Source organism: Lissotriton helveticus, chromosome 11, assembly GCF_964261635.1.
Source record: "Lissotriton helveticus chromosome 11, aLisHel1.1, whole genome shotgun sequence".
NCBI lineage: Eukaryota > Metazoa > Chordata > Amphibia > Caudata > Salamandridae > Lissotriton > Lissotriton helveticus.
In genome coordinates, this window is record NC_136072.1 from 650,630,534 (window position 1) to 650,648,184 (window position 17,651).

Genomic DNA, 17,651 nt, shown 5'->3' on the forward strand with positions numbered 1-17,651 from the left:
GCAAAGTACCCCAGGACTTTTCCGTCAGCCCCACTCTCTTCAACACCTACATGACGCTGCTATTAGACATCATCTCCATTCATGAACTCAGTATCATCTCATACGCCAACAACATGCAGCTCATCCTATTCCTCACAGGAGACCCCAAAACCACCAGAGCCAACTTCTGAAATTACATATCTGACGGCGCCACCTGGATGAAGTCCAACTGCCTAAAGCTCAACTCTGTCAAAAATGGAAGTGCTCATCTTTGGGAATAAGCCCTCTTCCTGGGACAACAGCTGTTGGCCCAACAAACTCAGCCCCACACCAACCCCTACAGACCACGCACGTAATCTCAAGATCATCCTGGGCAACCAACTGATCATGAAGCAACAGGTCAATGTTGTATCCTCTTCCTGCATCCATACCCTCTGCATGTTCTGCAAGATTTTCAAACGGATCCCCACCTCTACCAGGAAAACAGTCACCCTTGCCCTTGTATTCAGCTGCCTTGGCTACAGCCACACACGCTGGAGGCACCAAACAGCTCTTCAACCGCCTCCAGACCGTTCAAAACACTGCAGCAAGGCTCATCCTCACCCGCCCCAGAAGAACCAGCACCACCCCCACCTCAAAACCCTGCACTGGAATCAGGTCCAGAAAAGATGCCTCTTCAACTCTTGGCACACGCCTATAAAGCCCTCCACAGCTCTAGACCCCCCTACCTCAACCACCACCTGACACTCCATCAACCTACCAGGGAGCTTCACTCTACCTCCCTTGCCTTGGCACGCACCCCCGCATCCGCCAAAGCCGCTGCAGAGGTTCTACCTTCCCCTATCTCACTGCCAAGTCCTGGAACGACCACCCCTCCACTTGGGAACTGCCCCTTTGCTGGAAGACTTCAGGAAGAAGCTCAAGGCATGGTTTTTCAACCAAGGCTTGCGGAACCCCAACACCTGGAGACTCCTCGGGGTGACAAGTTACTCTATACAAGACTGATTGATTGATTCATTGATTACATTTCCCTGTGAAGGCCAGCCTCTTGGCTTTGCCATCAGAGTCACTGCCACTCCAGTTGAGGGCTAGAGGAGTAGGTGGAAATGTGGAGCCAGGAAACAGAAATTTAAATCCCAACTTCCCATTTGACTGATGTGCACTATTGAGCAATCACTTTCGGAAGTTATTCCTCTGCTCCATTTTTGGCATATTTGTGAATTTTCAAAACCAATGTAAAACCTGTTTGCAAGTGTGTGGTTAAAAAAATTGACTGGATGTTACCAGGATAAGGGGAGAAAGGTCTTTCTCCAGGAGAATGCAAAATGGTGGTAAATGTATAGCCTTTGAAGCAAGTAGCATTGTGGTGCAGTCTTGGGTCTACTACTTTAACAAAGTTTTTGATCCCAGCCAAATAGTACACTCACAGCTTGATGTACTGTTTATTCAAAGTTTAACTCATAGCAATCCTGCACCTGCTCCCAGGTAGACCCATCTGCCATATTATAAGTGCCTTATTTACTATGCCATGTAATATGATGGACGGGATATACCCCACCTTTCTGATGGAGCAATCCATCCATCAAATTCCAAATGTGGCCCTAAGTTGAAAGGATCTGCCCCCTAGCTCAGTGTTTTGGCCCAAGTTCAATATGTGCAGGTGTGGGTTTAGCCTTTCTTTAGTTTTTTTATATTTATTGACTTCATACACAACCTTATCTTAGCATAGTCAGACAGTAAACATTGGTGTGCTTTATGCACTATGCACCTGATACACATGCATACATGTATATCCAGCATTTATGAAAGCCTTACAGCTGCCATCTTCGGATCAGGAGCAATTCAAAAAGTGTATATGGACAACTGGTTAGAGGACTCTGGTCAGGCAGCCATTATTTCCATTTGGTATGCACTGTACCTCCAATGTACACACACAGTATCACATACTATGAACATCACTTACAAATACATCATGCCAGCCTGTCCCATTGGTTGGAAGAATGCCTTAAGTGTCGAAGTTTAATTATAACACAATACAATACATAACAAACAATCAGCATTGTCATTTGTATCAGTATAAGCATGCAAATTGCATCTGGTTACTTCAGTACAAAGCGCACCTCTTGCCCATGTGAGGGGTTAGTCATTCAAGCGGAAGAGCCCTACTTATGTTTTATATTCAGTATGAGTTAATTACACCAATCCACCATCTTCGGGTTCACCTGGTGTATCGATTTGGAAATATTCCTCCAGTGGGGCCCAAATATCTTGGGGTCTCGACTGCAATGGCATGAGTTTGTAAGCTGTTCCTGGCAATAGGCAGCATCCTTACACCAGTCTGTCACCCAGGGCAGGGTGCGCCGCCCTACCTCATAGCCACCCTTCATTTAGATAGCAGCAACATGAGCGCAGCCAGATTGTGCCTGTGCGGAGGTACCACCTTCACACATCCCAGTAGTGCAATTAGGGGAGAATACTCAAGTGGGAGCCCCAATATGTCACCTAGTCTAGCAAAAATCTCCTCCCAATATGTGGCAACACCCAGGCATTTCCAGGTTAGGTGCAGAAAATGTGCGGCTGGAGCAAAGCCACTGCCACATATAGAGTCGCCTCCCAGCCCCATTATGTGCAACTCTGCTGGGGTGCAGTTCATACAATGTAGACATTTTAAGTGTATTAATCTAAGTCGATAGTTTGGGGATAATGCCCGGGACTGTGTACAGCATTACGGCCGTCGAGCATCTCTTAACGGAGACGTGAGATCCACATCCCATGCTGCCTTACTGTTAGGTATGCACACTGGCACTGTGCGTTGCATGCGGGCGTACAATCTCGTGGTAAGTCGACGGGGCAAGGGGGTATTTAGGAACATTTCTAATACCTGAAATGGTGGGGGCGTCCGGAAACTCTGCAAATAATGTATGCATAGCAAAACATACTTAGAAATATGTGTATGTGTACAGGAAAGCAGAATCGCAGGCCTGGAGGGTATGTCCTGTGCTGAGATAAATGTATAGTTGGGGAATAGTGCCCCCATGGATGCACGTCCAAGTTTACGCAGTCTGGCACAAGTACCAGGATCAGATGGCATTGGCAGTAAGGGGCGTGCAATTAAGGGCACCAAAGGGTCATAAAGGTGGTCTAGACGGGTCCTGAAGCATCCCCTGCCCACACCGTGCATGCCACTGTGTCCATGCGTTCCGCTGCAGATTTAATATGCCCATCTGCAATGGGCAGAGCACGGCCCAATCATGCTCGGGGCGTATGGCCATGAACGAGGTCACAAATAGCCAGTGGTGTGCAAATTGGGCCTGGGTGCAAAACTCATAGAATTCCAAGTCCAGGGCTCCAAGACCGCCTTGTTTAAAGGGAAGCGTCAACGTCTCCCAGGCAACACACAGATGAAAACCCGCCCATGTGAGTGAAATGAGGTGCAAACAGAGCTGCCCACAGAAGCCGAGAGACAAGGAGAGCAGCAGATTTAGGAACAGGTACAAGCACTGTGATAGGATGACCATTTTAGCAATGGCCAGCCGTCTTGTAAGTGACAATGGGAGCAGAATCACTCAGCTAGCCTCTCATCATGTCAGTCAAGCATTTTGCCATAGTTATTTTTCCAGAATTCATCTGTGATCCTGCTAAGCCAAATTCCCCTAGCCCACATCAAAGGAAACTCAGAGCACTTCTCAGGGGTGCAGTTGGATAAGACAATAGACTTTGCCCAATTGATAATAATCCCGATATCCCCCAAAACTGGTGAATTCCCTAATGAACGGATATAAATTGGCATGTGGCTCCCTGACATACAAATTGACATCATCCACCTACAGGGACACCAACACACAACTGGCAAAAAGGCCAACCCCTCTCTGGGCGTGTTGTTGATGCAGGTGCTCTGACAACCTTCTGTTAATGCACAGCCGTGATGTGGGATGCGAATACAACAATCCTACAGCCTTGATGTACGTTGAGCTCAGCCCCAGTCGCCAAAGGAGGGCAAACAAATATGGCCACTTGAGGGAATGAAATGCCTTAATGGCGTCTAAAACAAATTGCCGCCGCGTGGAGCAAGGGTTCTAAAATGCAGAATAGTGAAGCAGGTGCAATGGTTGCGCGATATGGATCTCCCAGGAATGGGGGGCGTGGCTAAGCACGCAATGGCGGCAGACGTGCCTGGGTAGAGCTCTGTGGGAGACTCCCCTGCCACAGGCCATTTCTCCGTCTTTTTTGCCCACAAGCACCTGAAACTGCCGTCGGGTGACTGCTGAGTACTCTTCTGCCGACTACCGAAGTTTGGAACGGCTGGCTTAGTCAGAGCCGCTCCGGTGGAAACGAGCACTGCCAACCCGATCAGCGCTCCTTGCGGAACGGCGTGGAAGCTAGGCGAGGCCGGGGATCCAGCCGGCCTTTTGAGCCTACCGGAGCGGATTGATGCCTTGCGCCCTCCGACTGCGTTTGGGTGCCATCGGTGCTTCCCTCCCCCTTTTCTCGAGGGACTGACACGGAGATCGGAGCAGCGGAGCGAGGCCGGCCCCTGCTGGCCCACATGGCGGTGGACCACGGGCGCCCGGATCGACGTGGGAGCGCCCCCCCGCCGCAGTAACCAGGTGGGACGTCCCGAAGCTTCCCTGAGATCCCTGGTGTACCTTCCTAGCCAACTGGGCGCCGGCCATCCCTAGGATCCACCTGCGGAATCTCTGACCGGGGCCCCCACTGTCGGACATTTGAAACTACCCGTGCCTGGGGATGCGTCCTACTGCACAGGCCCGGAGCTGAGGGCAGCGGTCATTTGAATCAGGCGAGGAGGGACACACGGTGGGGCATACCATCTCGGCACCCCCCTCTCCCCCCCCCACGACCTTACTGGAGCCGAGGCGCAGGGCCGAGTCCCTGGAACTATCACCAGTGCAAGGGGAGACTGCCCGGGACAGAGGAAGCGGCCTACACGTTGGACCTGGTGACAGTGAGAGGCGCTGGGAGCGGCTGAGATCGGCGTCGCTCTGACCGGAGGCCCTGCATGATGACACGAACAGAGGTGGTGAGTTGCGGACATTGGTGACTCAGAGGCGCCCTGGAATCGCATACAGTCGGAATTGGGCTTAGTGGGAAGACTAGTGTGTCACACCATCGCGGTGCTCCCCCCCTCCACCCCACTGACTTTCAGTGACCGCGACGCCCTGTCGGGTCCTTGGTGAGACCAACACTGCGGAGGGGGTCGGGAATATGTGTTGTCCTGAAGGCACTGGAAGGCTTGTTCTGCTGTGGGGGTGCCCCTGACGACGCGCCACTAACCTTGGTCGGACCTGGCATTACGACCCTGCCCAGTGCGTGTAGCGCTACCTCCCCCCCATTGCACCGCCGTGAGGGGATAACAGCGGTCCTTGGCCATACCTTGCCCCGGCGAAGACGCTTGCTCACTCACGAAGCGACCCGCCATAGCTACAAACCGCCTGAACCAGACAGCGATACCTACACGACGCACGAGGGAACTGTGTGGGCCTGGGAGTGTATCTGTCTGCACTACTTGGACCTACACTAAACCCCCCCTTCCAACGGGCCTCTAATTACTTGTGCCGTAGTGGGTCTTTTTGCACTGCTCCACTGACCGGTCACGACGCGACCGCTCATGTCGGGGGGACCTAAAACAAGAGCTGTAATAGGCAACGCGCAGGTGAAGGGAAAAATGGCGAAACAGGCGGAGATGGACCACACTGCCTCCAAGCTGGACACGATGCTGGCGGCCATGGAAAGACTTGAGGAATCAATGCAACTAACCCGCTCCTCCTTAGAGTCTAAAATCGATAGCGTGGCTATAGACATGACGCATCTCCGAGCTGATCACAAAAAGCTATCTGAGAGGACGACGACGCTGGAGACCGCAGTGACGGACCTAACTCCCAAAATATCCCAGATGGATAAACATGTGCAGAATCTTCTCAACAGGGTGGAGTTCCTGGAGGAACGCGCGGAGGATGCGGAAGGACGGGCGAGGCGGAACAACATCCGCATTGTGGGTCTGCCGGAACGGTGGGAGCCCCGGGAGGCACCAGAGCACATGGAGCGGTGGATCAGAGACATTCTCCCGGAAGGAACCCTCTCGCAGCACTTCGTGGTAGAGCGCGCTCATCGCGTGCCGTCTAAACCTCCCCCTGAGGGCTCCAACCCCCGGCCCATGCTCATCCGAGTGTTGAATTATCGCGACCGGGACACTGTCCTGTGGGAGGTCAGAAAATTGGAGGCGGGCAGGGTGGACAACGCCACAATTATGTTCTTCCCGGGCTATACAATACAGGTGCAGCGGCAGCGGCATTCCTTCCTGGACGTCAAGCAGCGACTCCGCCGCATGGCACTCAAATACTCCCTACTATTCCCTGCTCGCCTACGAGTTGTAGCTCAGGACAAAACATACTTTTTCAATACTCCGGAGGCTGCTGAGACCTGGCTTGACTCGGGAATTGTCACGGACCCGGGTGGCCCACCCCCGAGATCCCGCCGCGGAGGAGGCGCTCGACGACGCCGGCGCAGGAGACACTCGATGGTAAGCTCGGTGCACCCAGAGGCGAACATTGGCCCTACCCCAGAACACCATCATGAGGAGCAACAGGAGGCTATCTGCAGAGTGCCGGAGATTAGCGGGTCACAGCCGGACACCCCGGCCGCGGGTGCCAGCCCTGGCGCCATGGGGAGTGATGATGACTATATTTATGGACTGCCGGACTCACAGGTATCGGTTGAACTCCCGGATGTCACACCACAGACGGCTGATTTGCTTCATTAGCACTGTTGCGGGCTCACTGGCTGCTGCAGAAAAGATACCGACACCTCCCTACGACTTATGTGCCCCCACAGTCTTGTTGACTGGGGAGACTACTGCGTAGACTCGGCGGGCACTTGGGAGAGGCCCGAATTCGGAGACGCAGGCCCTGAATGCTGAACGGGCTGTTGGCCCATTGCTCCAAAAGGCCCTGTCACTGGTGGGTCTCGAAGGGGGATGTAGGTGTGCTGCCCCCTGATGGTAAGTCCTTGCATGTGAACTGACTGCAGTGGCTGCGGAATTGCTGCCGCCTTGACAGCGCCTGGAACTGTGTGCCTTTGCTGTCATTGGGATGTGCGACAATGGACGCCTGTGGCATGGGTGGAGTGCCCATGTCATTACTGCATGTATCATAAGTACTTTAATACACGTGCTCAGCGAATCCCCCTTCTTTTTTGAACTCAAGAACAGTTAGTGCTCATTAGAGCGTTTGGACGACGGCATGTTTCGCAGTCGACCTTTTGGCATTATTATTCAGTGTTTTATGGTTACAGGACTGGTGCAAATTTCCCCTCCCCCTAATGTGTGTAGGAGAGTTGATGCGAATCAGTGGGCAATGCGCGGGACGTTATGTGATGATTTGAACTGGTGGGACGTAGATTGTGGTGCAGTGGGTGGGTGGGGGCTCTGGGTGCTGGAGAAGAAATGTTACAATGGCTGTGGTTAAATTTTGCACTTGGAATGTACGCGGTATGCACACCCCCTCACGTCGCTATCAGGTGTACTCGTACCTCAAGCGACATCAGGTACAGATAGCGCTGTTACAAGAGACGCACCTGACGGAACCGGAGACACACACACTGCGCCGCCGCTGGAGGGGGCAGATATATGCTACAGGCTACTCAGCTTACGCGCGTGGGGCTCTCATATGGATTCGCCCGGGGGTCCCCTTTGCCATGACGCGTAGCAACATAGATGAGGAAGGCAGATATGTGTTACTTCAGGGCAACCTAGACGGCCAACACATAGCTCTAGCGTCTATTTACGCTCCCAATGTCGACCATGGGCGCTTCCACACACACTTATCGACGGCAATTGCAGCATGGCCAGGAGTACCGCTTCTGCTAGGTGGCGACTATAATTGTGTCCTTGATGTTGTGTTAGATAGGTCCACCCCTCCTTTAGCGAATGCGACGATGCACGGTACGTCACGCGCATTTGCTGACTGGGCAACGCAATGGGATCTCACTGACGCTTGGCGCAGCCGCAACCCCACCACACGGACCTACTCATACTATTCGGGCGCTCACGCATTACATGTCAGACTCGACAGATTCATGCTGACCAGCGATCTCTTGCCATTAGTCACTGACTCCCAGTACCTGGGTCGCACTCATTCGGACCACAATCCACACACACTTGACTTCGCCTGGGTGCGGCCGCACCCACCGGTACCCACGTGGCGCCTCCAGCCTGATGTATTTTTGGATGCTCCCTTCCGGGAACTGCTCTCGAACCGTGTCCTACAGTACTTTGAAGACAACACTGATACCGCATCCACCCCGCAGGTTGAATGGGATGCATTCAAAGTGGTCGTGAGAGGACATTGTCTGGGAGCACAGGCGGGATTAAGACGCCAGGTGGACAGGGAACTGACACAATTGGAGACGGAACTACTGTCGGGCGAACGGGAGGCAGTGGAGGGAGACGACTCGAACTTACTTGATGCTCGCGGAAAACACGCGCAGCTCCTTGACAGATTGAAGAACTTGAATTATGCTGCACACTCGGCGCGCATGCATCATGCTGGAGATAAAGCTGGCAAGCTTTTGACTTGGCTGATCAGGAGAGACACCCAAACGTTGCCGGTAATGTCAATCCGCACTGCGCAGGGTGATGTGGTCTACACCCAGAGGGCTATCCATGAGGCATTTTCGAGCCACTACAGGACCTTGTACTGTTCCCGCTTGAGAGCTACTGCATTAGAGATTGCTGAGTACTTATCAGGCCTCCCATTGCCGACGATCACTAATGCACAGTGTGAGGAACTGGGTGCGGCGTTCACTGCAGAAGAAATCCGAGCTGTAATATACTCTCTTTCGAACGGCAAGTCCCCTGGGCCCGATGGTCTGCCGGCGGAGTTTTATAAGGCGTACTCCACCATTCTCATTCCCGAACTGCTGCGGGTGTACGCGGCGGCGATACGGGATGCAGTACTTCCTTTGTCCCTGAATGAGGCCAATGTGATCTCACTCTTGAAACCTGGCAAGGATGCTCTAAATATGGGGTCCTACAGGCCACTTGCCCTCCTTAACATGGACTATAAGATCCTGGCATCCGCGCTGGCCCAGAGATTGGCACCTTTGGTCCCTGCACTAGGGCACGCAGACCAAAACGGATTTGTCCCTACCCGCAGCATGTCTTACAACATTAGACGGCTATTTCGGGTGCAGAGTCTGGCAGTGACCCGGTGGCCCCACTCGGGGTGTGTGGTCCTCGATCTTGAAAAGTCGTTCGATTCAGTGGAGTGGCCCTACCTAGCGCTAGTGCTGGAGATATTTGGGCTGGGTGCGGCCTATCTCCGCATGGTGGAACTCCTCTACTCTGATCCCGTAGTGCGGGTTCGAACGAACAGGCTTTTTTCAGATCCGATTCGTGTCCGCAGGGGCACGAGACAGGGATGTCCTCTCTCCCCCTTCATTTTTGTGCTCATGATGGAACCACTGGCAGCACACTACGAGCCTCTGGCGAGAATTGGGGGATCCCGTTGATGGGTGGGATGCATTCGGTGTCGCTATATGCCGATGACTTATTGCTTTATGTCAGGGACCTGACCTGCTTCCCCCGCGCACTCACAGACATATACAGCGACTTTGGCGAAATGTCAGGGTTGCGCATCAATTGGGCAAAGTCGGGGGTGTACTTCCCTGAGTGTGACGTCACGGTAATGGGCGAGCGGCTCCTTTGGTACCCCACAGTGTTCCGCTATCTGGGAATCCATGTGTACCGCGACCCCACGGACCTCCTGGAAGGCAACCTTACGAGAGCGATTTCTTCGCTTACAGCCCAAGTTTCATTCTGGAACACTCTCCCCCTGAATGTGCCCAGCCGTATAGCTTTGGCAAAGGCGATCGCTTTGCCTAGGCTACTGTATTATTATGTCAACCTGCCGGTATATGTACCGGTTCGCACCTTTCGCGAGCTAGAAACTATGCATAGACGATTGATTTGGAACAAAGGCCGTCCCAGAGTGGCGTTGAAGACCCTTTATGCTGCGACCGAAAGTGGTGGGCTGTCGGTCCCGAACCACGAGCTGTATTACCTGGCTGCACAGTTGCAATGGGTGGCTTACTGGCTGAGTGGGCGTAATTTGAGTGATACGGCCACGACAGAGACGATCATGTCGGTCCCACAGGTACATGCATTGTTTCATCCCTTGACTAGGTCACATGTTCAGAACCAACTCCACCTTGAGGTAGCGAGAAAGTGCTTCTTGAGAAGCCTGAAACTCACTGCAGCAGTAAAACCATACGCACCCAACCTGCCGCTGCTGGGCACGCCCTGGGGATCCGGGATACTCACGGCTCACTGCTGGAAAGCTGGGGAGCGGCTGACTTAGAAAGCTTGGGCGACCTATTTGTAGAGGGTGCACTGCTCCCTTTCGGGACACTGGCAGACAACACAGGGTTGCCGGCAGGACAATTCCTGACGCATGCGAAACTGATGCATACACTGACGAGAGCCTGGGGACCACTGGCGGAGGAACCACCAACGCACCTGCTTATTCAATTCTTACATGTGATGGGATACGGCTCTCACCTCATACATTGGATTGCCCAAGCATTGCACACACACACACAATTCTCCCCTCAGCGCCTGCGAGACAAATGGACGACTGATAGAGGACGGGACTGGACTGACAAAGAGTGGGCGAGGGTGCTAGCTGGAGCTCTACATGTACCGCGCAATGCACGCTTTAAGATCATACAGTATTATGTGATCCACCGAGCGTATCTGTCCCCGGACAAAATTAATCGGTACTTTGGACTCACTACGACAGCGTGCCCTAAATGTGGACTTGTGGGCGCACAGTTTCTACATGTCCTTTGGTCCTGCACTTTGCTGCAGCCTTATTGGACCGCAGTATCGACTGCCTTGGTGAAAGAGACAGGGGGCACCTTACCAAGTACTTGGGAAGCTTGTCTGTTGGGGTTATTTAAAAGGACGAAGCAGACGAAAGTCCAAGCGAGATTCTGGGATCTAGGACTGATTACGGCGAAACGTCTCATTACTAGGCGTTGGAAACATAGTCTGCCCCCCCCTAACGGTGCAGTGGCGTCGCTCACTGGATGCTTGGGCGAGAGCTGAGAGTGTAGCACTGCACCGGGAGGAGACGGCAGGACTCCGGATGTATCCTATCGCGCTGGAGTGGGATGGTACCCTGACGGCCTACCACCAGGTGTGTCTACAGAATGGTATTACGTAAGCGTTTACCCCATACTCTCCAGTGATGCTCCTAACATTATTCTTGTTCCCTGCCCCCCCCTCCCTTTCTCCCTCCCTCCCTGCCCCCCCCTCCACGGAGTTTCCCTCACGCCCTACTGCACACGAGAAGACTCCTACGATTACTATGTTGCCGACGACACGTCACATTCGGATGGCAATCCTCTCCGCACCACCAGCTCCACACAAAGACACATGATCACTGTTAGACACCACCTGGTTTATGGTTTTCTATATATCTGGAATTGTTCAGTATAGTTGATAGTTTTTCAAATGCAATTTTGAATGTGTAACATATTGCCACTGTGACCGACTAATCTGTTTCTCCGATCATGGTATACTTTGAGCGCTATACGGAATAAGACTAGGATATGCAGTCACAATACAGAAGTTCTTTGCACCAACTTTGGGCACTGGCACTACTGAACATCAAAGTATTACACAAAAACTGGTGCTATATAACTTTGCCATGCTGTTTCACTGTGCACCTGTTTAGTTTGCTCTTTACTACCATACCTCCACGAGGGTGAGATGGTCCACAAAGCCTGGGACTCAATACCTTATGTAATAGCGTCTTTTATTCGCTATGACTGCATATGTGTAATGTTGTACAATGACAAAATGCAATAAACATATTCAAACAATGGATCTCCCAGGAATAAACTCCGCTTGATCCGGCCGTACAAGCGATGGAAGCAGCTGGAGCAAGAATGAGGCGAGCTGCGCTCATGTTGCTGCCATCTATTTATCAAGTAGGGGAGCCTATAGGAGTCGCATTGGAAGGGGTCCTTAAGCAGCTCAAGAATCGTGACAATGAGAGCTTCTCCCAGGAAGGTTGGAAGCTCCCCGGTATCCATAGCCTCTGCAAAGTCGTCCAGCTAGCGGGGCACAAGTAACAGGGCCTATTCCTAATAGAATGCTACCAGCAGCCCATCAATACTCAGCACCTTTTCTGCAGGTAGCGAGCAAATAACCCCAGTGATCTCCTCTACCGTGAATAGCTCATCCAGATAACGCCTGTGGCCTTCCTCCAGCACAAGAGCTGAATCAAGTCAAAATAATCAGGGAGGTTAGCGGAGGGCCCTCCTTTCACAAACAGTAAAGCAAGGCAAAGAAATTGAGCAGCAATGCCTGAACATTCTCAGTGGCAGTGTGCATGTGCGCCTCCTCATCCTATAGTTCAGCAATGTAGTCACTCACTAATGGTTTCCACAGTAACAGGGCTAACAACCTGCCCAGTAGTTCACCCTCTCCAAAGCGACGTGCCCTTGCCTCATGCCCCCTGTAGTGTACCTCCCACTGAGGGATCTCCTCATACTCTGTTAGTTTCCCCCGTATGGCAGCCAAAATGTTTGGATCCCTCCTAGAGAAGAAGCTGACCTCCAGGTCACAGATTTCCTGCCCCAGTCGGTGAGGTCCTCCTAAAGAGCGCGGAGCACCGCGCTCTTGGCAGCCTAAACATTCCCTGCAGATGGCCACCTTAAAGGCCTCCCATAGTGTGGCACACGTGACACACTCTGTATCATTGTTGTCAAAATATATCATACTAGCCTGCCGAATTTCTTCCAGAAATACCTGGGGCCTTATTTATGAAGGCCTTGCGCCACCGGTGCGTCACTTTTTCCCATGTTAAAAGTGACGCACCGGCGGCGCAAGGCCTTCATAAATAAGGCCCCTGGTCTCTTAATGCCCCCAATGGCAGTCGCCACGCAAAAGCCCGGGAAGGAGTGACTGGCAGCTGCAGTTCTAGGATTACCGGATCATGATTTGAGAGAGTACTCTGAAGATGCAAGGACCATGCCGACCATGCCACAACATCACGGGACACTAGCCAGTAATTCAGACGCGACCAGGTCGAATGTGCGGTATTTATGCATGTACCTCCTCTAGGTGTTGTTTTGTTGGAGCTCCAAATGTCATGTAGATCAAAGTCACTCATGAGTAGGCTTAGTTATGCAGCCGCCTGCGGTGAGGACGCCTGGAGGCGCCACCCCTTCCCTTCATGGGGTCTAGGATTACATTGAAGTCCCCCCTATAAGGTTGCTCCCGGCCCTAGTGATTCAGCCTGCATCCAACAAGCACATAAAGGCCCTGCTTGTTGCACTTAACCCTGCGCATGTGCCACTCCTATCCCGTGCTATAGATAGAGTATGGTGAGGTGTATTTCTCACCTATCAAATTGGACCTAAACCTGGACGCAGAAGCCTCAGTGAGGTGTAGTTCTTGCAACACACATATTGCATGTCGTTGAACATAAGCAAAGACATGGCGGGTTTTACGGTGGTTATTAAGACCGCAAGTGTTCCATGTAAGAAATTTAATACAGGGCATCTGCCCACATAGTCCACAAACAACAATCCCCTACCAACCCCACCCACACAAACCACCTGACTTTGTCATGCATCTACCCCCCTCCCAATAGCCCACAATGAAAATCGACCGCTAAGGAACTCATCCCGTGGGGCAGAGCAAATCCAGGCATAACCTCCCAACAAAGTGATAGGGTGGCCAAGATCAGCTTTTACAAACAGATTACTAAGAGCAATAGCACATCCTATGTGTTCACTACTCACCCATCATGTATGCACATGTGTGCCAAGGTCTAAGAAGGTGGCAGATTAAAGAACAACAGTATCAATACCTAAATGGAATGCAATGCAACATAGCTTATGATACAGTATCTCATAACTTGCAATCAATATCTTTTCTCACAGCAGGTTATGCAAAATCAATTATTATCACTCAATATAGGATCAATCCATTTTGCCGTATTGCTTGCCCTACCATATTACTTTCAGACGCGCTTTGATCCTTGCATAGGGGCCCTAACCTTTTGCAATATCTTTTTTGCTGGAGTGAACTTGCGCCTTGCTTTCTGTACCATAATAGTGAAGTCAGGATAGAAGGAAAGGGCTTTGCCCTGGTATTGAAATGTGCAGCGCTCTCTGGTCAGTTGCAGCACTGTGTCCCAGTACCGCTAGTTCAGCAGCTGTGCCACCGCTGAGCTGGCAGGAGTCCTGGGGGGGCTGGAGCCAAGAAACCTATGGGTGTGCTCAACTGCAAACATGGCTGAATGTCCATCCCCAAACACGTCTCTAAGCCTGCCCTCGACAAACTCCTTCTTTCTTCTTGTGATATTGGCTGATTCTAGAAGGTTAATGATTCTGAGGTTATTTCAATGGGAGCGCGCCTCGAGGATCTTGTTCTTGGCTCCGATCACCTCCAATACCTTGTCCATTTTCAGCAATTTCTTCCTTGCCTCCGCCTGCACATCTTTCATGTCATATACTCTTTGCTCAAGTTGATCAAGGTGGCCGTCATCGTTATCCACCCTCTGCTTGACATGTTCCAGATGGTTAGCACGCATGTAAGTTAGGAGCCCATTATGATGTTGGTGGGACCAACACTGATGGCACCAACATCTCTAACTGTGGTTAGAACGCTGCATAAGAATGTGGTTGGCATTGGCCCAGGGACCGACCAACAGCTCCCGAGGGGCTCAATGACCCCATCGGGCGGTCGGTCTGATCGCATTCCCCACAATGGAGGCAGTGCCTTTCAGGCACCGCTGTGAGGATTACGATCCACCTTTCCGCCTGCTATTTCACGTTGGTTCTTCTGACGTGGACAGGCTGGCACAAAGGCTTTTTTGGGGCCCCTTGCAGGGTCTCTGTCCCCAGTGGCCCTCTGCTATGGGCCCCTTAAACATCCCTGCATCGTATGTGCCTACCAAAGGGATATTTCCAAACATGCCTTTTTGCATTGGGGCTTGTGATGCAGCACTTTTCCAGGCCACAGCACAAGCGTCAATGCAAAGAGGCATTTTTCTGACATCATCCACAGCAGTTATCCTTCTCAATGAGGAGGGAGACCTTTCCAATGAACACATCCCACTGAGTACCTGCGCCTCCCTCTAGTCCTTGCAAGTTGCCTAGCTGCCCCGGTTCCTGGATGCCTCGGGTTCCTGAACTTCACCCTCCAATATGCAACGCTCCCCTCTCAGGCCCAACAGGCCCGGGGAAGGCCACACTCTTCCACTGTGTCACCACAGTGCAGCAGCCACACCGCCTCGGCCTCTACGCCAAGCGGACCAGGAGAATGTTCATGTGTTGGGGCCCCTCCATCCTGCTGCTGTTATACCCTTCTCCACCTCCCTACATTACCATCAAGCAACGGGAAGCGCCATGCCACTTGGGCACCCAAGCATTTTACCGCTAGGTCGGCAATCTCACACTTTCCATGGGTCCAGATCTTCCATTCAGCTCTCCACCTACTGCCTACGATGCTTCTCCACTGGATCCAGTTGTCCTCCAAGTAGAGTTGGGGGTGGTAACAACACACCGCAGGCCTCCAGCCCACTCCGCTCTGATGCCAGGAAATCAACCCCCATGCTCTTATCAGCACGGCCTCCACGGTCACTTCAGCCTGCAGCCTCAGCACTCCGCACAGGCCAGAACCAGAAGGCAGCACACAAAGGAAGAGAAATAAAGTTATTGGGGCGAGGCGTAAGGTTTTAGTGCTGTCCCAGTCTACATGCTCTTGTTTTTCTGGGGAGGAGTCAAAATCCATGAGTGCTGCAAGGGAAAAACCCTCCACAAAGCCCATGGAATGCTTCCTGAGTGCGGAGTAAGGCAACACAGCGATTTGCACTGCCTTGTCTTTCACCATATCTACAAGGCTATTCACAGCTATGTATAGTGGCTTTGTGTGCCCTCATATATATGATTTTGTGATGTGCGTTGCCAGGTCGTCACAAAAACAGATGCTCCAGCAGTGCGAGGGGGCTCGTAAATATGCCCCTTAGACGAGTTCTGACCAGTAAGAGCACATGTTGCATCTGCTTCCTCTATCGCAAGTAGTGAGACATTGCTTCCTGTACATCTCCCTTAAGCAGTGCAACCAAAGAGCACTTTGCTATTAAAAAATCTAAATGAATATTTTTTACATTGTTTACCTCCTAATGCTTTGCTTTACATTTTCTTAAATATCGAGCCATTGGAAAGACTTCAGTGCCTTTACACAATGTCATCTCTGTGCAATTGCTGTAATGAAAGGTTGCATAGACTCCACGAACAGATTAGAAATTATATAAAATCCTGTAAAATCATAAAAATGCAAACTTGTATTTATTTGGGGTGTTGACCAAAACTGGTGGCTCATACTCACGTTGCTATTGTGATTAGGAGCATGTATGATGACTTAAATACCAGATATGAAGCATAACAAACCCAGATGTTAGGAATGAAGCGCATGAGAAACAAAGCTCCAGCGTCCAATCCAGTAAAAATGGCCAGAGCCAGTTCTCCAGAAAGATCCCAATTGATTTTGACATATCCTACGGAAAAGGATGTCACAGCACCTAAAAAGTGTCAAAAGGAAAATATGAAATTACGTATTTCAACCAGCACATAACATGCCATGCTTTTCAGTATCATAAATGGACAACTGTTATTTCCGAGCTCCACAGATTAGAGCAGTGCCCCCCAAACCTTTTATTTAGAACCAAAACCTACTTCTTAGTATGACAAACATTCGTGACCCACCTAGTTTTAATGATCATCACATAGGCGATTTTTTAATTTAATTAAAGCAATTTTCCATTGAAATTGCCACTAAATTTGCTCAGACATTCAGTTTTGCTGAAAAAATCATATTGCATACAATTGATAATGTGTGGAAATCGTGTTTCAGAGAATATTTATTATTTCTGCATCACCAAGTAAAGTATTGGGATGTATTCTGATCCTATTAAAATCTTTGTTTCTATCTTACTTAAAAAATAACAAATTGTGCTTAATTTCTAATTTCCTAACTGCTGAATGTGTACAGTTAATTTTACATTTAATGCACCCCAGCAAGATTGTAACATAATTCACTTCATTTTTCTGTTGCTCACAGCAAAGTGGGAGACGCTTGTAAACACCAGTCCCCATGCTAAACAACTAGGTTGCAAAAAACGTAGGGGCTGATTACGACCCTTGTGGTCCAACCGCTGGACTGCTGCTGAGGCGGTGTTGTTTCGGCGGTGTAATGGCGGTGGGCTGTTTTGGCACATAGAGAGCCTGCAGCACATGCCGCCGCTGTGTCACCGGCAGCTGCACATCGGTGAATTGTGTGCAGGCGCCATTTCATGAACAACATGTGCTCCCATGCCAGTCTCCAATTGGCACCTCGCACTAGGGCCCTGTTTGGGGCCCCTTCCCTGCCTTTCTTCTGACTATTTCATAGAGCGGTTGTAATTGGAATGGCAGTGTCGGACCACCACTGGGAGTAGGAAGATCTTGGGACCGCAGTACTAGTAATCGGGCTCTTAGCCTGACGTTTGCCCTCTGTCTTTGAGGTGTGGAAAACGTGACAAGATAAATACAGAATTTAAAGGCATCAATATTTATTGCTTGGATTTTAGCAACTCACC

At 51.1% G+C, this 17,651-nt stretch overlaps 1 protein-coding gene across 1 annotated transcript in view; it reads right to left on the reverse strand.

Moving 5' to 3' along the window:
- LOC144791736 (thiamine transporter 2-like) overlaps positions 1-17,651 on the reverse strand; it is a 233,102-nt gene that overhangs the window by 61,672 nt on the left and 153,779 nt on the right. Inside the window, exon 4 of the mRNA XM_078666504.1 lies at positions 16,403-16,595. Within this exon, the coding sequence (XP_078522630.1) occupies positions 16,403-16,595 (193 nt within the window). The remainder of the gene's footprint in view (positions 1-16,402; positions 16,596-17,651) is intronic.